The sequence below is a fragment of the Pungitius pungitius genome, chromosome 5, assembly GCF_949316345.1.
Source record: "Pungitius pungitius chromosome 5, fPunPun2.1, whole genome shotgun sequence".
In the NCBI taxonomy this organism is placed as follows: Eukaryota; Metazoa; Chordata; class Actinopteri; order Perciformes; family Gasterosteidae; genus Pungitius; species Pungitius pungitius.
Genome location: NC_084904.1, coordinates 18,131,437 through 18,158,873, shown reverse-complemented (window position 1 = coordinate 18,158,873; position 27,437 = coordinate 18,131,437). Strand labels below are relative to the sequence as shown.

The window sequence follows — 27,437 nt, the reverse complement described above, 5'->3', positions numbered from 1 at the left end:
TCTAAAGTGAGTGGATTTTCATTCATGTCCAAAAGCCTCTATTTCCCTGAAGAACCACGCTAACTTCGTCCTCACCTTTCATGTGGCCTCAGAGAGATGTTAACGGAGTCAGATGTGCATGCTGGCAGTTGTGTGTGCCCTTCCCCCCTCTCTTCTTCTCCTGCACACTCTCCTTCTTTTGTTCCTCTGGTCTAATCCAGTATGTGTGGGCCGGTAAGTTTAATGGAAACAATTTATTAAGTCCGGCTTAAAATGCCATCTGCAGCTAAGCCTCGCAAAGCCGCTAAGCTCCTGGTTTCGCCCCGGAGCTTGCTGTGTTCACGCTTACTGTAATGCTCTGTTTAAAATGAGCACAACGGGTCAAAATTAATCAGGATTACAAGGGCACAAATCCACTTCAGAAATGGGTTTTCTACCAATCTTGCTCCTGCTGTCCCAAGATGCCCCAGGTTGGTCTGATGGACCGCACACCACACAGGCTCACCCACTCACTGGAGCAGGCAGCACCTAGCTAGGATAGCGGCAACCCGGAGTTCAAGAGGGGGGGCAGGGAACCCCGCGGGTACAACATTCAACATGGTCACTGAAGACGCCAAAGTGTTCTTCCAAGACATTTCCGGGCGATAACTCCCTACCACTTCGATAAGCTTTGCATTGTGATATGTTACAGGACGGGCCTACCAGTGAGGTGTTTATCTGGGCTCTGTGGAGGTGCCCTGTGCATCCTCAGCAGCTACATTTAGCTTCTCATTTGCCTTCGAGCAAGTGAAAACGCTCATCTCTGGGCTGCAACTCAATAAGAGCAGGCCTGAGTGGAGCATAAGTCACCATAGCGCTTTACTTAAACATGCCATCCTCCAGGAAATCAATAACTTGCAGGAGGTTTAAGACTGGAAACAAACAAACAATAGCAGATAACAATGTTGGGTAATACCTGCCCTTTGCTGTACCTTCCTCTCTGGCTCACCAGCACAGACAGAGCCTTCAGCAGAACTAGCCGTCGCTGTTGGGTAACAGGATCCAACTGCGTGGTGCGCGGTGTGTTATTACAGATGCGATTAGCTGGTTTTATCCGTACTGTAATCTTGCGATGTGGAGATGACGAAAAGCAAATATGAGAGTAAAAAGGCAACGGTGTCTGGGTTTCGGCCAAAGCCATGTTCTGTGTGAATAATTACAGCACTCTGCCGTCGCTGATTACTATGTTGGTCTTTCCTCTCCTCTATTAACCCCGGACCGTTTCATTAACATGACAGACTGTGGGCCTGTGTGCAATTTGGACCTAACCTCAACCGTTTGTAGTCGTAACTGCTCGCAAAAATAAAAGTTCAGAAAGGGGCACTGTGTTGAAAGTCGAGGAAGAGTTAACTGAAATAACACTCATTACCTAGAGAAATGTACAAGCCAAACATCATCACAGCATTATATATTTATGTGCGCCATGATGTTTGTGTGCATCTGTGAGTGTCTCCAAGCCAACAGCACGACAGGCCCGGTGATCAGAGGAAAGCTGGCTTTTCATTGGTCCCACAGGACCGTGAGCGAGACCGGTAATGGGACACATACGCTGCATTCTAAACCAGAGGAAAACAGCCTGTGGGCTGCTTTGTATTATACACACACACACACACACACACACACAGAAGAAACAGTTTAGGCCAAAAACAAACACTGTCCTCAAATCCATTACAGCTCAAAACAACATTGGAATGGAAGAAAAGAGCCGGCTGGGGGCAGCTCTGCCATTGTAGCGTGATAACATCGTCACCAAATCACTTCCTCAAACTGTTTATTTCTTTTCCGCCTCACCCTTTCTAACCCCTAATTCTAAGCTGGTGCCCTTCTTACACATTACCCAAACAGGATCTGGATGATCTGTGTGACAATCAAGAGAGACTCCTGAGAGACTGATTGGATTGTCTGGATGTAATTCCAAAGTCCTAATCCTCAGCCTTGTGTGCACATTAGCAAGATCCACAGAGCCCTCGGTCTGCCAGCTGACACGGACGGGGTATTTGAGTGTGTATGTGCCACTGTACTAGCGCTTCTTCACATGCAGCCATGTTCCGTACGGGCATGCAGGGGAAAATAAGTCAACATCCTGACAGCAGCAGCAGCCCATCTGCCCCGATGGAGAATGGAACAGGGTCTGGACACGGACTAGTTATCTTCTAAAGCAATGCAAGTCTGGAAGTCATTGTCATTGTGAACACGGGTTTCACGAGGCTGACGCTGGTCACGGGTCAACTCCATCACACAGCCGACAAGCCTGGTTTCCCTCCTCCTTGTCCGCCATGCTGTTCCACTTAGCAGTCCCAACCGTTGTGCTAAACCAAGCAACCCCTTTCTGAGGCTATTTAGAGAGAATGTCGCTTTCACAGTGGATGTTTTCATGTGAAGGTGGATTCAATTTGTTGTTTTCAAAAGGCAGGAGATACATTTACACTGATGCTCCTCTTTTGCCGGTAACAATTACCTTTATTCATGTGCTAATAATCTATAAAAAGTGCTACCATTAGCTCACAACATGTTCAACACGTTAAACACATTACTACAAACTTTTCTACGATTTTTTTTGCCCCTTCTGTCCAGCAGAAATCCCCCCTCCCAAACTCTCCTCACATAACCTCAGTAAACACTTGTCTACCCTCCACCTCCTTCGCCCTCAGCCTGTGTTAATGGCCCTGCTTCCTGCCCGGGGGGGACGTGGTCTGCATGCTGCTATCTGTCACTAGTAGGCTGATCGCGCCTCTTCCTTCCCCGCCTCCCTGCATCCACTTGACACATTTTAACCCCCCCCCTAACCCCCTCCCTGCTCTGACCTGGCTAGCATCATTTAGAGAATATGCAGGTGTCGACATTCTACACCAAGATAGCGTACACCAACACATGTCACATGTTGGACACACATGTACACACAAACGCACCCAATGACGTGAGATCATGCATGAACGTAAAAAATGCAAAACCTTTATAATCCATATACGTGCATATGTTAGTGCACAACACTGAGTCTATGTCGTCTGGGGGGCTGACAAAGCTCTTTCTCCCTTTTTCCTTTGGCATCTATTATGGTCCAGGCCTGCTGTCAGAGAGCTTGTATTGCCTGAGGGAAGTTCCCATTCGGGGGGAGCATGTGGCAGGGAGGCTGTAAATCCCCTCTAATGAACCAATATGTAGGAGGGCTAAGCCTTTGGCGGGGTCGTCCAGCAAACGCCACTCTGTGCTTAGGCAAAAATGTATGCATATGTAGTCACCAGACCGTGTTTATATCTACTGACATTTACATTTAAATGGCAGCTGCAGGATTAGAGTAGAGGAGATTTAGACTCATTCGAAAAACACAATTTGTTGTTATTAGTATGAACGAGGAAGAACAGGTTAGACCTAATGGTGAAAGAACAGGGCAGGCTCTTACCTTTGGGTGTGGTGGGGGAAAAGAGCTTCTCCGATCCTACATCCGACACCTGGGAAAAAAATCAGAACGGAGACCATGAGTGGATTTGTCAGATGAGCTGAATCGGTAAACAAGTTTGGTCGATCCAATAAAAAAAACAATAATTATAAAATGGCCAAAATATTATTATCATCAGAATTCATCAAAAGTACTGCAAGAACTGCAAGAAAAAGTCCATCTGCTATTTCAAAATACTAAATCATCCAAGGAGAAGAGCTCCTTCTCTACCCGATGGTCCCTGCTGAGCTTTCTCCTGTCGAGGCAACATTAGGTGGCACTGTTGTGCCACCTGAAAATCCTCAGAAGAAATGCCGTCAAAGACGGAAGACGCCGGTGAAGTGGCTCTGCAGCATCAGAGCACAAAGGCTCCTGCACGCTCACAAGTCGCATTTTGTTCTTTGAACAGAACAACCAATCGCATGCAGAAGATGCGGTTATACTCTAAAACCGGCCGGTGCTGGAAGTGGGCAGATGCTAGCTGAACAACATGATTGTTGTTACTCGTATGGGTGCTATGACAGTGAGCGCCGGAAACCTCGGGCTAAAAATTGAGGTTAGCAAACTTGAGAGAAAAAAACCCATCGTGCCATAAAGTGAGTGGAGCCGTTCTGACCTAAACACTGGCAGGTATTTTCTCTTCTGCTTGAGATGAATACGGTGATTCTGGCAAGCAGCAACTATATCAAAACACGTGTTCTCTGGCCAGATGGGAAATGTTTACAAACTCTGACCAAAAAGGACTAAATCAATGCAAAGCCTTGTATAATGCAAGATACTAAAGAGAAAAACGGTGTGCTCGGAATTTTATATTAACAAAGAAAATCCGCCTCGGCCTGAAATATGAGCCTATACGGGTTTTCCCTCCGCTTTGCTCGCTTCTCATCCGGGTTCTGCACACTTCAAATAAGCTAGAGCTGAACATACGTTCAGCCCAAAGGGCCCGATTGTCCTTAACTGCCATGCTTGTGTTTTATGCGGCACAAAAGGAGCATATGTAAAGAATGAACAGTGAATCAGAGCGAGTGCAAGAGCGACAGAGACAAAAAGAGAAAGCAAATCATTTTGTAAACACAGATGGCCGTCCTTGGCATCCGTGTTAGCTCTCCACAAGTGTTTTGAGGACGGCCTCTTCTTTCCAGGACCTCCCAATTTCTTCTTCACTGCCACTGTGTTGCTGTTTTCCCCCGTGTTTGTCTGTCTGTTTGTCTCAACAATTTGCTTAATTCACAACGTGGGCCACATGAAATACTGATGAAAGCCATAGTGGAGGACAACTAAAGCATGATGCAACGGTTGTCTCGGCAAAGATCGCCGTAAAATGATCCGTTGGAAGCTATGGACCCAACCCGTAAGGTAAATACAACACGGTGACTAATGACATCAGCAAGTCGCTCGTCTTGTCTCACAGCCGAATCATGATTTTAATCATGCCAACATTATGTTCAATGCTATCAGATTCTTTCAGTGTTATTTTAAGCAATGAACCTCACCCTTTGCTACTGTGTTCGACGTTAATCAACTACAGTCTGTTGTACATTTCGTCAACCATTGTGTTTGAGGAAGGTCAAACGCTTGATGCAAACCTCGGAGGTCAATAACACCTCTTTAGCGGAGGCCAAATACGCAGCTGAAAGGAGATATTTCCTGTTTCCTCTTACAGTAGACGAGGCGCGAAACGTCAAGAGGAAAGAAAAGAGTGCTGTGCATTGCCCTGTTTCAGTCTCCCAGAACCGGGCGCCAGGCTACAACACAGGCTCTTTGTTAGCTTTGGACGACATTAAACGCTCCAGTACCAAGCCTCAGCAGCGCAGCAGCACAACCTCAGCCCTGAATCACGGCCCCCGGAGGCCCTGGGAGAAAATGTGGGCTCAGAATGAAATGAAGCTTGTCAAATGGACACGGGAGCTGGCTCGGGGACTTGCTTAGTGTGGCACGGGGTCGCAAAAGCAAAAAAAAAAAAGACAGGGCGGGTCATGCCATGACTCAGTACAGCAGTTAAAACAACTGTTATGACCTGGGTGGTTATCCAGAGAGCAATGCAGACACAACGTTCCAGGGAAAGAGAACATGAAATGCCGCGTTTGCCCCGTGCCAAGAGGAACTAGTTCTCCTCATTCCTGTTCCTTTGAGTGCGCAGTGAGCCGCTTTATTTACCAAGCATGTTCCAAGTAACTTAAACAACCAATATCTAGGTTTGAAAGCGGTGTTTTGCACCTGCCAAGCCTGCATGAGTCAGTCCTGTAATCCACAATTACAAGGCCGCCTTACAAAAGCACTTCTTAAAAAGGCATGTCAAAGCAGAGCCCTGATTTGGTGAGCTGTTGTTTTTGTAGAACTTTGTGGGTTTCACTGGTCAAGTTGACATTTTTTCACGGGGCTGTGCTGCTGGCAGTCTGAGCTGCCTGCGGTTGCGGTGTACAGAGGTCATGTATAACAAATTCTTCACACTCTCTTTGTTGAGGCAACCCTGACCGACGGGGGGAAAGACGAGACAGGAAAAATATATAAAAAGAAAAAAGAGAGGAACAAAGGCCAGCTTTTCCAAAGGAAACAGGGAAATATAAACATAAAAAAAAGAAATAATGGGGTAAATTCAAGCCACATTGCCTGGGAGCCAAAAGCCCTCGGAGCGGGCCGCAGGAAGGCTGACCTTTGAGGGGGCCGTCTGCTATCTGAGCCTGGGGCTTCAGGGGGCCCGGCCTCCCCTCTGGAGGGCCGTCAGCAGGCCTCAGCTTTCCTTCCCTATTCTATTCATTAGCCATGCTTTATGATTCAGCTTCCTCTGAGCCACACAAGAGCTCCCTTAGGAAAGAGACTGCTGGAGAGAGGGAGAAAAAAAAAGGGAGTGAGACAGAGGGAGGGGGGGGGGGAAGCAAGAAGGAGGTCATAGGGCCCAGCCGGGGCCCAGCTCTCAGCAGCTGTGAAATCCTTCCGTTTCCTCGGCAGGCGTTAAAAGAATAAGAGGGTGAAAGAAAAAAAAAAAGAGGCCAAAGAGGGAGCCGAGCCAGTAAACCCTGCATCAATGGGAGGGTGCTAACTCCCTAAAGAGCAACATACCGAACCATAATTCTCAGATTTAGCAAATGCCAAATTACAAATTACACTGCTGTTTGTTTTAAAAAGTCCCCAACTTCCCTGAGCACCAATGACTTATTGGCTGCAGGAATCCCTTGATAATAGCAGAGCCGCGGAGCGAAAGCAGAGAGGCAGAAACCTTCGCTAGCAATAAGTGAGACATTTACAGCGAGGCAAAATGCACTTGCTGTCACAGCAAAGATGCGGGGGCTGCAGGGAGGGAGAACATTCACCATGTACACACATCGCTTCTACTTAACAACACAGCAAGCTAATTAATTTAGAAAATCGGAGACACGCTTTTGTTAAAGCGCTTCCGTGCTTAATGTAAGCACAACGGTGCAACCGAGAAGGAAGATGCATGCAGCAAGGGAGGTCCTTATGATCAGCAGAATGACCTTCAGGCATAAATCTATGAAACGACGTTGATCAGCTAAGGCTGTGATTTCACTCGGAAGTTCAGCAATTACCCAGATTCAATTAACCTTATTTAGGACTGCTGAGAGACCAATCTCTCTCTCCCCAGACACCGCCCCCCCCCCCCCCCCCCCCCCACCACCACCAACCAGACTCCCTGCTTTATATCAAACGATCCCCGGGCCGTCCGTCCACCTTTGATCCGAGAGCTCTCATTGCATGCCTTGCATTCCTTGGACCTGAGTGAATTATTTCCAAGCAGGAAGAAATCTTGGAGCCAGAGGTTAGGTATACCCAGACTAAATAAAACCAAATTCCTCATACCTTCCCTCGCTTTCCCCGCAAAGCACGTAAAACCCTTCGCTTCCTCGGTAGGGATTGAATTTTTACCCAGCCTGGCGGCGTTATCATAATAGCTGTAGCGTAAAAACAAAGAAACCTGTAAGTAGGCTTTGTTGTGGCTGATGTCTGCAAAGACTATAATTACAATTTAGTTCTGAGTCATTCGCCGCATGCTATGTTCTTGACAGATTATTGTGGGAGAAGCAGTAAGGTGGCAATCTTAACACTTAGACACCACAAACCGAATGCGAGCACACACTTTCAACACATTCGACCGGCGGTACAAAAAGATCTGATTTTACGTGATTGAGTAGGTTTTGCTTTCTGCGTATGAAAAGGTCAAACAATGATCTTGAGCACCGACGAAAAGGAGCTTATCAGCACTGATATGGTTAAAGAAACACCCATCAGTCAAACCCCCCCCCCCGGCAGCGGGCGGGTTTTCTTCTGTCCACATGGGAGTCGCCCGGTGCTTTGATAAACACTTCTATCAGCACCCACTCAGGCCCCTCTCGCCCTTTCACCCCAGACGTCCGCTGATGCTACTTTAACAATAGATACAGACGTCTACGGCTTCTGAGGCTGCAACAGGAGACACCAGATTAATTATCCCCTGTGCATTTGCCCGCACGTCGTTGTAAAAAAAAGACGAAATGACCTCCCGAGCGGCCGTTTATTATAAGCCGCCGCCGCGCTGTGCATTCCCAGCGCTGGGAATAAGCACCGTCTACCTTACCTCCAATTCCCCGCCGCCACTGCCGCCCCGCTCGTCCGAACAGGTGTGGGCCAGTCAGACTGCAAACCCCCCAGCGAGCAGGATGGGATGTACGGCGTGAACAGGGAAAAAAAAAAAAAAGGGAGAGAGGAGAAACCTCCCACGCAACTGTCAGCCAAACAGGAACTGGCCTCAGCACCGCTAAGATGATAATGAATGAGACCGTGGCCGCGTAGGATGGAGTGGTCTCCTCTGGCGCACACGCACAAAACACACAATTAACTCAAGAGACATATTCACAGGCCACAGACAGCATGTGTGTGTGCGTGTGTGTGCGTGTGTGACGGAGGGCCAAGGCTGACAACTCCTGCTCCCTCTCCCCCTAGCAACATACGCAGGGATATGAATGCCGGCAGAGGAGCAGGGGGGGCTTTGTGTAAAATATTACCCGTCGTCTCGCTTTCCCCGCCCCGCCCCGCCCTTCCCTTCCCTCCTGTGGCCGTGCAGCAGTTGCTAGCCCTTATCACGGCGGCCTGTCAGTTTAGTATACAAATTAGAGGTCTATCAGGGGAATGCAGGGGCCTGTTTCATCAGCAGGGAGAAGGGCAGAGGCATGCATTGCATTAAGGCCTCCGCAGACGGAGAGGGTCACAAATCAACGCCTCAGCAGGCCCACAGCCAGCACTAACCAGATAAGGAGAAATGAAGGAAAAGGGACAAGGCATATTTCAACCGAGAGAATCCAGACCCCCTCCAACTCCCGGCAAAGGCCCCGGAATGAAATGTGGTGAGGGGGGGATAAAAAGACGGTTTAGGTCACAAATCACGATTCCAAACCCACAGATTACAGTGTGACCGCCCTCCCACTCAGCTGGCTGTGTTCCCGCGCTGCCATGGTTTCCCGGTGGGAGGAGCCGGGACACTCGCCTGCCTTGCCAGCCCACTTGATTGGAGCCCGCGGAGAAGACAACAAAAGACAGCACTTCTGGGAGTGTCGGCCTCTCTCTCCCTCGGCAGCCCGGGCCTCACCCTAATGGAAACTGGGCTGAACCTACGCAGCCGACCTTGAGCCAGGAGGTAACACACGGTGACAAAAGAAAATTAGGGCTAGCTGATGCCCACTTTCTCCTGTGACGTGAACCTGGGCACGTTAGTACCAGCAGAGACAAAACGCCCGCAAACAGCTCTCATTAAGTGGCATAATGCAATGAGGCACCGTCTAAATTGCGGCAATAAAAAGCCGACAGACAAATCATCTCAACCATCGCAATCCATTTGACTCAATTAATGTAACACCAGATCCAAACTCAGTGGTTAATAGCATGCGCAGCTGCCCTCCCTCGTCAGGCTTAGAGTGAATAAAGGGGGGGGGGGGGCACCAGGAGAGGGAGTTGGGAGTATATATACTGTATATATTTTAGGGGTGAGATGAGGGCCGATGCAGCGCAGCCATTGTACTCTGACTAAGTCCCGTTTGAGGGCACAGAAATGAGAAAGGAGAGGGAACGACAGCACGATAAAGGCAATGGCACATTGGAAAACAAAAGCAGGAGATAGCACTAGCTCTGTTTGGCACTGGGGGGAAGGGGGCGTGGCCCCCCCCTTTCTTTTTTTTAAATGTCGGAGTACGTGCCAGCAGTGATAAGGACGACATTTAATCTCCCGGTGGAATCAGAGGGCTGCTTGTCATTACGCTCTGGCCACTGATATGGATCAGGGCCCCCCGGTGGCTCCTCCGGGCTCTCCAGGCTTCTTCGCAGCTGAGATGGCAGATAGCCCTTTAAGGCACGGCTCGCTGCTCCCCGATTGGCCGGTCAACAGCCACATCCGAACCCCAGCTCCCCCCCCGGGGGGGGCGCCGTGAAGAGGTGTGACAGGCCGGGTCACGGAGACTCACCGTCCTCATATCCACAACGGCCCTTTTGTTGTAATGCCTTCCACCCCTGTTGTCAGCGCGTGTGTGTGTGCGTGTGTGTGTGTGTGCGTGGTGGAGAGTAAGAAAGCCTTTTCTGGATGTTATTGTCTGAGAGGCAGGATAACAGGCAGGCAGATTATTTCAAAAACAGCCTTCTCCAGAGCCCTCACAATGCGGCACCGCTGTTGCTGTGGAGAGGATCCTGGAGATAATAATAATATTCCTAGTCAGAGCCGTTCCTGCAGCAGCGCTGCCTTCTAACAGAGAGATACACATCATTCTGACTGGCTCGTTGTGACATAATCGCCCTGCGGAGGGCTGCAGGCAAGCTTGGTAGGCAAACCACCTCTCACTGCAGCTTGTTAAGAGAAAGGTGGCTTTAAGCACAGCTCAATAGAAACTCCTATTGAACTTGTTGTTTCTTTTCAGTGCATCTGAACAATGCCTAGGTGAGTCATACCCCACCTCGGGCTACACAAGTTACCTTCCTGCTTTCTTCCTCTCTCTAAAGATTGTGCTGCGCTTTTGGATGAATTTGCTAGGGGGGAGAACTGGGGGGGGGGGGGGGGTTGGGGGGGGTGCAGGATCTTAAATAATACGGTGCTAAAAAAGTTGTGACCCTTTCCCTTGCCTCAACCCACATACAGTGAATGTGTTTCGCAGTGAAAGACAGCACACAAAGAGAAGAGAAGGCAGAGCTGGCACCGCATGGAAATGTGTGGCTGGCCTCGGTTTGGTCCTCCAGGCACGGACACCTTTAATGAGAGGGAGAAATGCGCAGCAAGAGGCAGATCTCACCCGTACTGTGCCAGAGATTTGGAGAAATGTGAATCACCTTCCCTCTAACACGGATAAGTATTGTTCTAATCCCAGTGGGCTAACAAAACTATTGGGGATCCTCACACCGATTCTGCATCCTAAACCCTTTCACGGTGCACACACTTGAAGCATCTGACCCCTGACCTTTCAGCCTCGCTCTCTGCTGAGCTCAGTTTAACTGTGCGATGTGAAGTGTGAAGCTGTCGATGCTGCTTTTGTAACCGTATCTCTGTTCTGCTGAAACCGCAGCTGAAATGAGTTGATTGGAATTTAGGAATTCGTCTTGGCAAGTGGGGGGAGTTGAAAACTGGAAATGGGGCAGGGAAATGTCCCATCGGTCTTACATTACCGCTCCTCTGGCACTTTGGGCCACACTATCCACCCTGCTAGCACAAACAAACATGGTATGCACTATATAAAGGCGTCTCAGACCTTCAGAAGGCCCCGGGCCACGTTTGAAGGGGATGTGGCACGTTAAGTGGAATTTGCTTTTGATGCAGACATCAGGACTCAGGTTTCTGGCAGCTTCAACCCAAGAAATCCCCCTGAGGCCTCACTGCAGGGTTGGACAGGACCCCTTACGCCCAGGCAGCCAATACCATTACTGCTCAGATCGGCTCATAGAAGGGGGAGGATGACAGTGGGGCGAGGCAATGTTTACAATTAACCAACTTTCCTTTTTCAACACAGAGAGGTGAGATTGCTACTGTTTAATATTTGCTTTTCACTATTCAAGAGCTGCTGCTGAAGTCTGTTCTGTTAAAGGTAACATACATTTTTTATAGATTGTGGTCTCTTCTATCGCTTAGCGACAAGCTTCCCCCCCCCCCCCCCCCCCTAACCTTTCTTTCGTGACATGGCATGGCGCTGGAGCCCTTCTGTCATCTGTCACTGTGACGCTCCAGATCTGTGACTTAATGTGGTTTGGGTGGGAGTGTATAAATAACCATGATGACATATCAGGGAGGACATGCCGGGAGCTTTGCTGTGTAAGGGAGAAGGTGATGTGGGGAGAAGGGGGTCGGGGAGGGGGGGGGGGGGGGGGGGGGTAGCGGACTTAACTGCGTACCTCCAGGGAGTCCAACCCAAGCCAGTTTAACGCCAACGCGACAACTGCAGAGACCTTGGGAGGGAGGCTCACGGCTTTAGACTTCACACTTACTGTGTAACATCATTCTCACACGTCACACTGTGACCTGACCTTGACAACGGCCATGTGGGTGGTGGTGGTTTCCAATTACAATGGTCGGTCACGACTGCAACCGTATGGGAAATAGTTATTTGTTGCATGGTCTTACGATAACCGTATATAACTATTAGTAATAGTAATTATTTAATGGGGGTCAGTTCGTTTTAGAATTCAGCTCATTATTGCGCACTCAGCAAACAACACTTTTACTAATTACAGAATAATACCAGCCTAATCGGTAGTTGTCAATTCTGCTTTTGTGAGCCCTAGTGAACTTTGTATAAACCCACCGTCTGTTATCTCTGATACCTTAACACCTTTGGAGGAATTTAATCTGGCAGCCATCCGAAGCCAAATCCCTGGACAGAAGAGGAGGATGTATTTGATGCGTTTTTATTGCTAGAGAACATTTAGAAGCAATCACTGCAGAAAGGACCATTAAATTAAGTTGGTCATGTGTAGTGTATATGCAGAGCATCATTTGCTCCTGATTAAAATATAATGAAGCAAGTGAGTGCAACTTTGTCTTACATGCAACTCCCTAAATTATGTAAGCGGTAAGAAAAAAACCACAGGGAAAGAATATTCCCTGGAGCACTAATACCCTTTTCGGGGCTTGTTCATGATGGCGGCAATGAATATCTTAGAGCCTGTTAAAAGCTTTGTTTTCTTTGGGAGTCTCTGCATATGAATGGACTAAATGAGCGAAATAAGCACGCCAAGTCACATACAGGGGCCATTCTTTTCACCTCCAGTATGGTGGCTCCTGGGATGTTATTGGAGTGGGAGTACATAATATACATGATGGATTTTCTTTCAGTGTGGCAAGGTTAAACAACTCATTAACACAGCACCGCATCGCCTTAACACACCAGTTTTCGGTCAATAAAACAGACCTGTCAATTTCCCCCTTAAATAGCATCTTAATTCGGAGTTCTTTGCATTTCAAAAGGACGCTTGCTCTATCCACCGATTTTTGTGGTCACATAGCTGTCTGATGGGCACTTTTCAAACAAGAGATGTAAAAAGAAGTAAAAATGTGAACCAACTTAAATATGATTCAAATCAGACAAGGAAAAGAAAGATAAATATTAAAGATAATTCAAAAAAGAAAAGTAATAAGAGTTACATTGATTATACGCCAAATTCAAGACATTCTGTCATAACTTTGAAACTTGTACTTTTATCCTGAGGTACTTTATGGCAATCCTTCTTTCCTCTTAAGTCATTTCAACATCTGCACGTTCCAGAAACACTTGGCCTGGCTCAGGTGGCTCCTGTCTGTATTTGAATAAGAGATATGCAAACAGATGAAGTCGAGGCAGCGGCTTGTGTGCTCAAGGAGCCTTTTCTCACATTTGAGAGAATCCTTGGCTTAGTTGGTCCAGGCTCCAGGGCCTTTATACTGCATGCTATTCATCCAGCAGAGAAGGAGGGGAAAAGGTGTGTTTGCTTTTCCTGTCTCTCAGTGGTAAAGATGTGTGTGGTTGGATAGTAGAGGCACACGTAAACAGTCCCAAATGCAAAAGGTGAACATTATGGCCAGCCGAAGTAAGATGGGGTGTGCCAGAGAAACCCTGAAAGCACATTTCTGCGACTACAATCAACGATTTAGTTGAAAGAAAGGGATTCAATGAAGTGTTGAAAGACGTTAGTCTGGACACAGAAGGATGGATGTTGGGTTTTTAGCTCAAATCCACCTTAATTCACGCTGTAGATATGCTTAACAAATTGGTTGGAGTACAGTTAGTCAAGGAGCTACAGTCATTACATAATAATAGATTTTACCACCCTGTTCTTTTTTAAGGTCCGTGTGGTTTTCACCCCCTGCCAGCCACCGACATGTCACTGCCACGTCATTGTTAGTATTCCCCAAATACTCCGATCCCTGCCCAGGCCGTCACCCACATTCTAAACTCTCAGGACCCTGACGGGATGCCACTGTGGGGAGGAAAGAACTACTGGTACAAGACCCTCGCACCCACCACAGATCAATACCTCCAAGCACAGTTATAGTACACACACACACACAAAACAAGCAGGCCGGGATACTTCCAGTGCTCCCACTTTCCAGACAAATTCTGCTTTCATTATACTTTTTCTACTGGCGTAGCAACGGCTCCAAAGCAAAGGGTCTGAGTAGGAGAATACAGGGGGCAAGTAGGGGGGGCTACTCCCGTCTCCCTCTCCTTCAGAGACTTTAACCTGCTTTTCTGACAGTGTCAGCCCTCACCCTGTCACTGACAGGTGGCCTGTCCCTCACAGCAAAGTCATTTGCCTTGCACAGCAGTAGTTATGGGCATTTAGGTTTCCGGCGTTACAGATTAGATCAAATAGAGACACGAGGCGGTGGCAGAATGCAGAGGTGAGAGCTGGAGGGGAGGGGGGGGAGGAAAAAAAACGTCCTTCGATCAAATAAATGACACTGTAAGCACATGTGACAAGTCTTGTTTGGGGCCGTCCCCCGTTCAGGGCCCGAAAGGCCAGCGCCGCCTCGTCTCCTCAGCTGTGTCTGCAGGCGACGTGGGCGAGTGACAGCGGGAGGGAGAAATGTCTGATTGCTGCCACAGCCAAGAGTGAGAGCAGCCCAATTATATTTCCCGTCCCTCGAGAGCCGGCCGGCCCCCCTCTGGTGGAGCGAAGCCCCTGCCATCTCTCCTCTCCTCACCTCTCAAGACACTGCAGATAGATAAATAAATGACAGCCCCACTGAGGCTTGGCCCAGCCTCCCAGAATACATCGCAGAGGCTGCCTGCCTGTCCGTTTGCCTTCACCTGGCATTGCTGCAGATAAGACATTTTTTCACATTATTATCGTTGCGTCGTCTCCTAGGCCCTGTTCACCCGCCGAGTTGTGGCTGATGATAGCGGCAGAGGACCTGGAGAGACTTGAAGGAAATGTCTCGTGTCAGAGTCAGCATAGCCTAGCTTAGCAGAAATTTAACAAGTTCCCTGGGCTCTGTCCGTTCACTCTCTGGCGGAGCACAGAGTCAGGACACGGCCTGCTGACAGCCCCCCCGGTCATGTCACTGTCACTGACACTTGGTGGGCCAGAGAAGGAGGAGAGGCAACGGGACGCAATCCGACAAGACTCACACTTAACTACACAGCTGATGGTTGCTACGGTTTTAGAAAGCAGATTTTATCTAATGTAACTCAAATGTAGAGCGGCCAGAATCGCTAGCGGTCAGGTTGCCGTCCTCGCTCTGTAAATGACTATCTTGGGCTGCCACTGTGAAAAGGTTCCAGCTTGACGGAGAGCCAAATATCCCGGGATGCTTCTATTTTTTGGGGGGGGAGTAATGATCAGGTGGAAGCCAAAAGAGAAATACTCGAGCTTTAACTGCATGTATACCAGCACCCCCCCCCCCCCCCCCCCCCTCCACACACTCTCACCACTCCCAGACGGTTAAACCCAAAACCAGATGTTGTGGATCTCAGTGGGGATAAAAAAACAAGGCAAATAAAAGTAGAGGACGGAATGGAACGCATTAACTATAATCAAAAAGAAACAAAAAGGAGACCAGGATGCTTTAATTACTTCTCACATATAATTTGGTTTTGTGGGAGCAAGCATGGCACTGCCAAGAAAAGAAAGATGAAAAGCAACTTAAATTACATGAGGAGAAAGTACAGAGGCCCATCTATTCTCCACAACTGCAGACAAGGCTGATGACTAGCCCCAAAACCATGGCTGTAAAATGTCCATGGATGCAGACTTTGGATGCAGACCTGCTAGATGTTGTTCCGCAAGTACATGACTGCAAGAGAGATGTTGAAATATAATAACTGCAGATTGGCAAAAAATGTTTGTGCGACACACAGCCTGCAAGCATCCCTACTAAGACGATCGTTTTCTGTTGTTTTGCCTGAGTATCCATCATGTAAAATGTGTTTTTAATAACTTGTCGCTCGGTTCTGCCAAGTGGCCGAGGATATGCGTTTTGTTTGGCGGCTGGAGAGAGCTTGGACGACGCCTGAGTGAGGTGCTCTACGAATCTACTTCATAGCTGTCCTCTGTTTGCAGAGTCTCTCTTGACTCGCTGGTGTTGCCACAGTGCTAAATTGCACAGCTGTTCCACAATCTGTGGCGGTGTTAATTACCCAAATGTGAGCGGCAGCTCGTCAGTTCCTCGCTAACGAAGGGGCTTGCTTTCCTGCGAGGGTGCCGTATGTTTGGCATGTAGGCCCGTTTCCACCCGGCGCTCCCCAGGCTGTGCACGGACCACCCGACACATCCACATCCCGGGGAAGATGCATCTAATTAAAGCTCCCGACTCGGCTCTGCTTACTAAGGGGTAAAAACACGCGGGCCCGGATTAAAAGACGGAGAGAGGGGTGTGGAGTGCGATATGACGGGGGCTTTAATACACTCTGAGTGAAAGGGCTTAGGAGCAAATATGAGAACTCTCAATTGTTAGATCCTAGGAAAGGCTGCAAGGAAACGCCGTGTGAAGTGATCCGATCAGTCAGCGTGTGTCATTCTGATCCCTTGGCACTTTCAAAGCAGGCAGACAGACAAGCAGGTTGTTTCCTAGGAAAGTGGATTTCTAACACTCCCGGTTGGCCTCTCTTCCGAGGACATGTACAGTACATCCACCCTCAACCATTCAGTCCATGGAGTGACGGAACCAAACAGCCTCACCTGAAGGGCAAAGACGTTTAACGGTGGGACCAAAACTCAACACAAATTACGATGTTCCACTTGCTGCACGCAGAAACGTACCTTCCTTCCCCCTCAAACTCTCACGTGATGACAGTACATAGTACAAAGAAACCCTCTCAAGTCAGACTATAAACTCTTAATGCACTGCATTGCACTGTTCAAAACAAAGGTGTTAAGAACTCCCCTCATGAATCATACTTGCTGGCTAAAAGCCTAGCTGCAGTGTGCCACCCACCTCCGGTTGTACATGAACAGCGCAGCCTGAGGTTGCACTGGGAGAATGCATAATGAATGCATAAAGCTAGGTGTCATGGGGGCTCGTATGGTGCACAAAACGATGGGGCAATTAGGCCCACACGACACCTCGGGATGGCGTGATGAAGGACTCCTGGGCTCGTCTCCTCCGCCTCTGTTCCTCTATCATTAAGGATTGAGCAGCCACATCTGGCTAATGGCACGCCTGGGGTTCCTGCTCAAACACTGTGCCACGCCGTGCACATTTAATTACGCCTCATAAAAGGTAACAAAAGACACGACCTGCTCTCAGGGAGGCACCGTTTGGAAAAGAGAGAGAGAGAGAGAAATGAGTGAAGGCGAGGAGCTGGCCGGCTACCAGAATTACAGGTTGACCCGTGGTCGGCTGCTTCAAAAGAGGGGGGAATTCACTCAAGTGTCTCAACCTCTCCTTGAGATTGGCCCCGATGAGCCGGCTGAGAGCAGAAGATGCTCAGTAGTCGGGAATCAAAGGACCTTCCAGTTTGTCTCCCATTCTTCTATTAGGTCACGAATCGCACTAGGCGCTGCTGTCAACGGCTAATTGCACAAGGACTGGGGGGGGATTAAAGGGAGACTGCATTATCTGAAATATCTGTGGGATTTAGCAGCCGTTTGAAGTGAAGAGGGACTTATTTGTCAGGGGGTGGTGGGGGGGCATAGAAAACAACAATAACAACATCATAGGAGTGGGGCGGGAACAGCGCGGGGGAATAGCGCCGTGACCCGCTCACCCTGCCTGTGGGGCGCGGTGTTGCTCAGCAGCTCCTGCAGAGAGTTCACAACATTCAGCTAAGTGCATGAAACACACATTACCCACTGACTGAGTGACTGGCTGACCTATGCCTTCTGTAGTACCTGCAGGTATTCAAAAGACCTTGGTTGGCTGCTTTGTGCAGCTCACAGTTGACATTTCAAGCTGAGAGGACAGGGGAAAAAAAAAAGAAAACTGAAGACGGGAATAGAAAAAAAAAGACACAAACCGCAGGTTTCTAACTCAGCAGACGCCCGCATTTAGGAAATAACACATAGGAAGAGACGGGGGACGAAGAGCCGCGGCTCATTGTCGGAGCAGTCCATTGTCTGGCGGTGTGAGAGCTGGCTAACGCCACGAGAAAGGTCACCGGTCACTTCCATTTGGACCTGCACATAAATCCCCCGCTGTCTGGCGCAGTTAATAACACAGCGAGCTCCGAAGGACCTGCCATGCGATTTAAAAAAAAACAACAAAAAAAAAGGGGAGAAAAATGCATTTTGTTTTGACAACAACTCCCCGTCCCTTTATAGCCACGGGCCTTGCTCGTCCCTTTGCGTTATTTATAACATGAATGTTAAAAACAGGGGACTGCTCTGCGGCGGCGTGCATTAACAGAGAAGCCTGCCAAACGCCTCGCTCCACTGCGGCTTCCTCTTTTGTTAAGTCTCCCCGTGCTTTTGCTGTAGAGAGAGTGTTTTATGGCGAGTCCCCTGTCAGGATTAAGATGTAGATCCAAGTGCCACAGGGACTAGCATAAATTCTGCATCTCCCACTGTGGAATCACAAGTGGTGCAGCTCGGGAAGTGTCCTTGAAGAATGAATAACACCGCGTGCTACGTGTCGTCTGTTTCATAGTAACGACGTGTCCTCGGAACTATGTACAGCCGGTGTGGCCCATGAGTCTGTGAGTGAGGGGCTCGGAGGAGGACGCCATGACTCTCTTGGACACGACATTTTGCAAAAGGCCACGCACAAATACGGCTCACATATCCTTTTCTTTTTTTTTTTTAAAGAAAACAAATGAATGGTATGCACAATGGCTGAGGCTGTGTCAGAGGATCCACAGAAACCACATTCAGCCCCATGGAAACATTCAATGGTGTTATTGCAACGCAGCGGATGGACCTGCTTTCTGCTCAGCACATCAGAAGAGAACCCCAGGAGCATGAGGGAAAGCGCTGGTCTGAGTACAGGTTCTTTTTTTTTTTGGACTGCTGGTTTCAAGTGTCTGCAGAATGAGGGGTACGTTGTTTTAATTCTACAGCACACTTGCATATTTCTTGCAGTTTCTCGCCGCGTGCAGCTTAAGTCTCTGAGTATAAGCCAATTTGGATTAGCTCCACATTTTAGACAGGTTCCAGTTGGGATTTACAATACTTTTAGAACAAGTTCCTCCCTAAGCTTAGCTTTAAACCTAAACGCATCAACAACATATTTATCTGACATCTTTTTTTTCTCCTGTTAATTCCCAGATTGTTGCATATCAAAGCTAGAACTCATCCTGTTCCAAATAACTTAGAAGGCTCAGGCATTACTCCATAATACCAATCATTTTAAGGTTTTAAGCACTCTCGTCACTACGGAGAACACAGTGTTGCATCCAAATGCTTGGGTTATTTTCTTCAACGTCTCTTAAGCTCATTTTTTGCACGGATCCAGAATAAGTCTCCATTTCTTCTGCTTCTATCTCATATTCGGGCTTCAGGGGGCACAAGGCATTAGTCTCGTGATGCTGGGTTTGTCGTGTCTTCCCCAGTTCTGATCTGCCTGAACTCTTACATTACAAATAGCTGGAGGATTTTTCACCCTCTTATCACATTTGCCAAGCAGGCCTGTCTCTTATCAGCTTAACGCTAGAGATAAATGGGCTTTTGAAGATAGGAATAAGAGAGGTTTTTGCAAGCTAATTCCAGAGCCCCATCTGCAGTAGATTATAGATAGGTGCTGGGGAGCGGAGGAAGATACATATATTAGTATGTAGGTGGTGGAAGTATCGGCTAGAAACGTGACTAAGAACAGAAGCAGAACTAAAAAGATTTTTATATTATATATTTTATATAGTATTTCATTGACCGCGTCACCTGGTTTTGCTAAATTAACTTGCTGCAGAAGAACAAGCAAATACAAAGACTTATTTTTTACTATTGGGCATTTTGTTCTTGCAAATAGAAACCAGTATTTCTTTTTTTTTTTAGATCATTCGTCATATGGTTCACACAATTGTGAATTCATTTTGGAGAAAAGCTACCATAAAGCCTTAATTTCATACTTGCTCAACAATTTAAAAATGAAACTAAATGATTGAATCGTTGTAGTAATATGGCCGCAGTAATAGGATGGGAAAATAGAGCATGATTCCTTCAACAATATACATCTTCGTCCCCGTCTTTTATTCGAGTGCTGATATATTTGGACTACACCTTCAGGCAGACAGTTTGCTTTAAAAGGTCATTTAGACGAGTTTAACAAAAAGGTGCCAGTGAAAGGGACATCTGAAGAGACAACAGAGAAAAGGCCACAACTCGTGATATTTATAGGCTTGCTATTTACAACTGTAGGAATATTAAAGTTAACCTGAAAGCGACAACAAATATAGCACAGATTAACGGTTGCTATGTAACACAACACTTGAGGGTCCCTATGGAAATATTAAAGTAATTCCCTGGGAGAGCAAAAAGTAGGGCAAATCACAATAAGCTCACAATTGCGACGAGCGTCTAAGCCCCTATAGGATTATTATGGGAATGTTAAAGCGAATTATTTTTTTTAAAGGCAGGGGCTCGTGAGCAATAACACACCCCAGGTTTTATTTGTGTATATATAAGCGACAACTAAGTGTCTGTATAGGCTAGAGACGTAAGTGTTTAACTAACATTAACAGGCGACATGTGATCCATAGTCTGACCTTGATGGCTGCTGGGAGGGGGGGGGGGAGATAACCTAATTAAACCGCTCCCCTCGGTGTGGTTCGGACACGGGACAGACTCATACCGTGGTCCTGCGTGGTGTGGATCTTGAGAGCGCGTGAGAGCGACCTGCAGCACAACGACGAGACGGAGAACATCAGACACACGGTGGACTGCGCTCACATGCAGCGCTGCTAAGTGACGCGATTAAATATGGAAATATGTCCTTTTTGTTTCATATGTCGATAAAATGTATAGTAACTTCAAAACATTTTGTTTTTTAATTATCAAAAATGATCTATTCTCCGCCGAAACATCCTTTTTTTTTAGTTTCTACCAGTACGAGTGAAGGAAGTCCATCCAGAATAAAAGCAACCTTTCCTAAAACGTGAAACCTCTTTCTAAATGAGAAATGTGTATAAGTATCGTTCGGATGTTATTCGAGCCCCCTGTTTGCGTACAGAACGTGCGCGGCGCCTCGTTGCGGAGAAAAGCCTCCCAACAATGAACAGCGCATTCAGACGTCGGCTGCCAAGGGTTCATTTCGACGGAAAAACCCATGTGCACTGGGTTCATTCTCAATATTTTGCCTCAAAAAGGGCGACGAAAGCAACCAAAAAAAAAAAGCATCGGTGGAATTTTTCGAGCAGAAATCCTTACCGAGTCCAAATGCGCAGCGATGTGTCGCTGAGGATATCCAAATCACCCGGAACCGGAGCAAAGGAGAGCGCGCATTCACACGGACCCGCACGCGAGCCGTATTAAGGTTAAATCCAAGTTGGAGAAAAAATACATTGTTCAACGGTTCGACGATTCACACAAAATAACCGTAAATCTTCACTGAAAGGGGGGTTTTTCCCCCCTCCTCCGTCTCTCGAAAGAAATGAGCGGCGAAGACCTTCAGGAAATAGTAAGAAAAACCATCTCCTTTTGACTTCGCTCAAGTTCTTTAGGGTAATTATTCGCTTTCCCTGGTAGAAAACAGTTGGATCTTCGTCAAAGCCGGAGCGCCTCTCGCCGGATTCCAAGTCGGACGGAGAGAGCGCCGATGACAGATCGTTCCGCGATAGATTCCCCAAGTATTTGTCAACCTCGAGCAGAAAACGGGACGAAGCACGTATCCACAGGCCGCGCGGGGGCTTTCTGGGGAATCAGGGGGATCATCTGACGGTTATCCACAAGGTCCCGGCGCGTTTAGTGCGGCGAGAAGTCTCCGAAAAACGCAGTGCGCTGCGCTCCGCTCCGACCTGCTCTCCGTGCGCAACAGAGAGAGAGACTGAGCTGCGCGTCAGCCAGGGTGTGTGTGTGTGTGTGTGTCTGTGTCTCTGAGTGTGTGTGTGTGTGTGAGAATCTGTGTGTGTGGCAGCAGCTGTTGAAAACGAGGACAGGACGAGACCAGAGCAATCAATGTACGAGGGCTTGATCTGATTTGTTAACGCTGTTCCCAGGATTTGTTTTTAACCCCTTTGTACTTGTCTTTATTGTTTTCTTTATTTAGCAAGGTCAAACCTGGTAGCCAAGACGATGTCTGTACATCATCATTTTAGTTGGTTTAGATGTGTGTTAAGCATATATAACGATGTATTATTATTGTGTATGATTAATAATTGAGCTGCAGATATAAGGTGATTTAAGAAGTTCCATTAAGCACCCCAGACATGTGCAGTAACATAGTCCCATACTGCTTGACTGATCATTTTCATGAGGCAAATTCCTAATACATCACATTAAGTCACCATCAAACTCCTTGTATCGGCACAGGACATGTCAAGGGAAAGAAAATGTTACGTGGAATATTATGTAAAAACACAATTTGAAATTGTAGCCTAATTTATGAATGTGGTCGTCCTGATCGAGTCATTTTTACGCTTCAACAACAGCAATTGAAAGTGGGCAACAATCCAGAAAACCCCCTATTGACCCCTGCAGTCTGCAACGATTCCCCGAAACCCTCAGTAGCCCCGGGAGTACGGCTTGGCATCGGTCCTGACACAGCGAGGCCATCCATCTGCTCCTTCTCCACAGTGAAGATGTCATTCTAAAAATGTACTTTGGTGGAGAACCCACAGAGGCTAAAGAGGAGGAGGAGGATAGAGCTTTGACGTCTCCTACAAAGTTAGGCCTGTGGTCGTCCTGATCACTCTCATGGCCTGCTTGACTTAGCCGTGATTGAAGTCAGGTTGAGAGAGGCTCGCGCTTGCTAAACGCCAAGGCGGAGTAAGGGGCTCCTTTACAACTCCACCTCCCCGTGGAGCTTTCTGGAGACAAGTACAAGATTGGTGTTTACTTTCTGCCGTGCTGTGTTAGACTCCACTGATACCCCCGAGAGAATGCCAGCTCTGTTGTAAAACAAACTTTTTTTTTCTTCATAAAGAATGATAAGTATAGTATTGTGGATGGATAAATAACACACTGGGATGCCCACCCCAAACTAGTCATCTATACATTATGCCTCTAGGTCGGGCTCTGTCTCGCATGTAACAACAATAAGAGTTATGGCCGAGTATGCGGGTTTGTGTTGGGAAAGCAAGCCTTGTAATTATTTCCCAGCTGCCTGTGATTAAGGGCCATCCCCAAGCCTACAGACTGCGAAATAGGGAATTTCTCACACACACACACACACACACAGAAAATGGTGCAAGAACATTTTGAACATGACAGGGAAGAGTTAGAGGCCACTGACAGGGTCTGTGGACAACAAAGCGATTAGTTTTGATTTTGTTTGTCTTAGGCTTACCAAACGCGGCTGAAAAGAGTCCAACCAATAGGGGAAGAACATACGTGACGCTCTACCTGGGACTTATTCCAGGAAGATGCATGGAGCAGAAAAAGCAGATGTTGAACAAGCAGAGCATCCTGAAAACCAGAACTCGTAGACATTATAGGAAACAATAGATGTTTATTAAAGGCACCATCACCCCAAAGGGTCGCGTTGCAGCTGCTTCCCCCCCCCCATCCCTCATGAAAACCAGACGTAAACATTGTGTTTGGTGCGCTGTTGATGGTTTGTAAAGTCAGTACTTTGAAAGAATCATTTTTGTAGCAATCAAAAGAGAAAACGTGGCTTTTCCCCAGTTGAGAGAAGCTCAAGTAGGATTCCGTCTTTAGCTCTTGAGTCCACATATAGCTCCCAGGGTAGGGGTCTAACCACTAAAGTACATCATCTCTGGGAAAGTGTTGGGTGTAGGTTGTGCACTTCAGCACCTTAACAGCCAGCTTTGGGCATCGGGACCATTCATTGGTGGGTGAGGGCTGGAACAGTTATTCTTGGGTAAGCCAGCGCTGACTGAGTGGATCAAGAGGCGTGGTCCAAATATCCGCCTCTGTCACATACCTTCCTCCTCCCCAACAGCTATCTTAGAGAGAGGCTAGATAAGGTAGTGAGAGTCCAAACCTGTTGATTTTTGCTGAGGAAGTGTCAATATCGACCACAGTGAGCAAAAAGGATTTAATATATATGCAAAATATTTATTGGAGGATGGTGTTTTACTGCGAACAGCTCATGACCCTGATTTGGAAGAAGATACTTTATCAAGCCGGAGGGCAGACAAATTAGCCCAGCATCTGATTTCAGGATTAAAGGGTTGGGTCTTAATGAAACTAAACTTATTCATATTTCATAATACTTGTTTTTGAAGGGATGGAGACGCAAGCAAGTAGTGTAGATCCCATCTCTACTTTGAGACCTTGCGATTAATGATGGCCACCGCCAAAACGGGACACAGTCATGTTTTATTCCATTTTCTTCTTCTGCAGCTGTACATTGTCATTTTCTATCTGCAGAGTGCCTCACAGAAGCCCTGATTTATTCATTACGCTGGCTCAAGTAGGACGGACCAACGATATATGAATGAGCACCTTATTCAATGACTCCTAATCTTTCAATATGGACAACATTTCTATTCGAAGAACCGGAGTACTCCAGAGTACAAGTACTCCCAGTGAGAACAGAGGCCAGCGGATGTTAGACACTTTAAAGGACTCTCTGGAGACCCAAATAAAAGTGAAGGACTTTACAGTAATAGAGGAGCTCTCGAGATGTAAAAAGGACCTAATACAGTTAAAAAAAAACAAAAATACTCCATAGGAATTTGTAAATTCCAGTGCCAGTGAAGGGTTTTCACTTATTTTAACGTCTGCAACTCTCTGACATCATATTCCTTAATCTATTCCATGTGTAGTGCTTGTCAGGCAGCTCGTTTTTTTTTTTTTTTTAAACCGGCTTGTGCTCATCAAAGCCCTCGTGGCAAATGTTTCTGGAGGTTCCTGTTCGACATGAAAAGTTGTCCTGATTGATCGAGGCGATGTAGAACAAAAAGCGCCCCTCCGCCAGGCACATTAAAAATGAATTTTCCCTGGGATTCAAAGGGCTGCGCCGTTAGGGCAGAGGGAGATGAGAGCTGGTAACTCTGCTAGTTTGCCTCGGGAGCCCCTCTAGCAGATAGTCCCAGTTGATCCATCCATCAGCCTTCAAGCCCACAGAGGTGAGTGACTGTTTGAAGGCTCCGCCGGCTACCTTATCCCGAGGCTTAACAATCCAATATTGGTTGTTGCCGAAGATAATTACTCTCCATTGATGGTAGGAGACCTGGGGCCGGCTGCGGCCATTTGCATGGCCCGACTCCACAGATCGATCAGGGCGGAAAGAAGCAGTTTGGGAGCAGATAACGGTGTCGGTTAGGCTAGTGTTTCTAGGAGGGATGTTATGCTCTCGCTGGCTTTTATTCTCCTACACCCCCCCACCCTCTCACAGCCTCCCTCCCTCCCTCACTCCCTCCTCTTTCAATGAACAAGGTAAAGAATGACTCCCGCTGATAGAATCAGCAAGGACACTGCTGTCTTTATTCTTCCTCCAAAAGCATGCACATGTCACCTTGACGTCCTTTATCTTCTTGGAAACGCTGGCAGACGAAGATGTGCAAACCAGATCCTGCATTTGATACAAGATTGTTTATGGACCCACAGCCTTCATCTTCCATCCTCCTGAGCTTTTTTGGCAGACTGACTGAAGCAAAAACTAGACTTTTTTCGGCTTGTGTCTCAAAAACATGAAAACAGAAATGCGCAGCCATGTGTGGTTTGGTCTCCACCATGGTATCATTTACACAAAAAAAAAAAACGAAGATGGAAATAGGAGAAGTGAGATTAGGAAGTAATTTATGGGCACTTAGTGGGGTGCCCGCCATAACAACCTCTGATATGCCTCACTGCAGCGTTCCACTCTGGGAGGACAGACGTGCCATTTGCTCCAGAGATAGAGAGCCCACATGCAGGACAACCAACCCTACCAAATTATGCGTGAACACTCAAATTGTTCGCAATAATCAGAGCCATCTCACTGCTTTGGATGTGAAACGCAAAATGAAGAACAAGTGGTGCCATTTTCCCTTGTAATCAAATTTTCATTCCTTTAACAAGATAAAAGTGAATTGTGCTTCTACTCAGAAAGTGTGAAAGACATTTTGAGATTAATTTTTCATGCACATTGATAATTCAATACAGACTTGCACCAGTTTATTAACATTCTATGGCTTATCTGTCTCCCAGAGAATAACATCCAAGTAGTCTATGACCCTTTGGAGGGATCTGCCATTAACGACCTGATCAGGTGTTCAAAGGTTGTTTGCTGTCCAATAAAAATAAGTCGGAAGGCAACCCTATGGGCTGTAGGTGAATCTGATTGCATGAGACAAACATTGGAAAGGCAACAAAGTTCTCCCAAAAAGAAAGAAAAGATCATATTGTCTGACCTTCCAGTGCAGAAGATCAACAAGCTGTTGACCTCGTGGCAATGTGTAGAAAACTAAGGCCACACTGAGCAGTCGGGGAACATAATCATGTTTGTGGCAACATTGGATTCTTAAAAGGCAATAAGGCAGCAATGGTGTAAAGGTTCTGGCTAGGAAGAACTCACACAGCCGGACAAGCTGTTTATAATCATCACGTCTGGCATTCACGGCCAAGTTGCAAAGATAACAGGCAGAAAGATAAGTGTGTATAACCCTCCATTCATTTTGTATCAGAAAACAGCAGATAACTGAAAGCCAACTAAAACGCCGCAGTGCAAGTGCAACAGGGGCTAAAGACATAAGCGGGAGAAAATGACAGAATATTTGTAACCATGAGAAACAGAAACAGTTGCTGGTAGAAAATGGAGTGAGATTAAATATAGGGTTACCCAGGAAAAGACCTAATCCATACAGAGACAAATGCTGGGTCTCTGAGGCCCATTTGTTGTGCGACCAGAGGTTTAACAGCTGGCATTATTACTCCATTTCTCATCCTTGCCTCCCTGTACTTGAACAGTGCAGATATACGATCAGATGGGGCAAAGCCCTTTGATTGTGGGAACAAGAGTTGATGGATCCACTCGGGAAATAAAGTACACATCCACTAAAATCCTGCATGTAAATTATAATCCCTACATTTGTGAAAATTTAAAATTTCCAATTTTTTTTTCTCGGTCTTTGTTGCAACATTATGAATGTCCTCATTAAACAAAATACAAAATCCCTCAAGGGTGAGTGTGTGTCTGTTTGTGTGTTTGCATGAACGCATGATCGCGCATGATGAAGCACAGTTGTGCACACACACACACAACTTCTTCACGGTCACCATATGCTGCCGCATATTTCGGTGGAGGATTGAATGTGGGCACAAGTGCTCCCAGCAGTAAATCAGCGCAGTGTCAGATATGGAAATCCACCAGCATTCATGAATGATACGAGGCCTGCTCTTTAGCCCCACATGTCAAAGGATTTGCCAGGGTGGATGAGGCAGATGCTTTGACAGATTTAAGGGAGCTGGGGGAGGGTCTTTTGGCTTCCCAGAGCGTCGCACACTAACTCTCTAGTGTTACAGAAGTGTATAATAAGACCCCTTGAGGAAAAGTGTTAGGTTTAAAAAA

At 47.1% G+C, this 27,437-nt stretch overlaps 1 protein-coding gene across 12 annotated transcripts in view; it reads right to left on the bottom strand.

Moving 5' to 3' along the window:
• The window catches only part of fbrsl1 (fibrosin-like 1), a 220,031-nt gene that overhangs the window by 27,957 nt on the left and 164,637 nt on the right, over positions 1-27,437 (bottom strand). For all 12 annotated transcript variants that reach the window (XM_062562469.1, XM_062562464.1, XM_062562466.1 and 9 more), the window contains one exon: positions 3,419-3,467. In XM_062562469.1, coding sequence (XP_062418453.1) covers positions 3,419-3,467 — 49 coding nt within the window. The remainder of the gene's footprint in view (positions 1-3,418; positions 3,468-27,437) is intronic.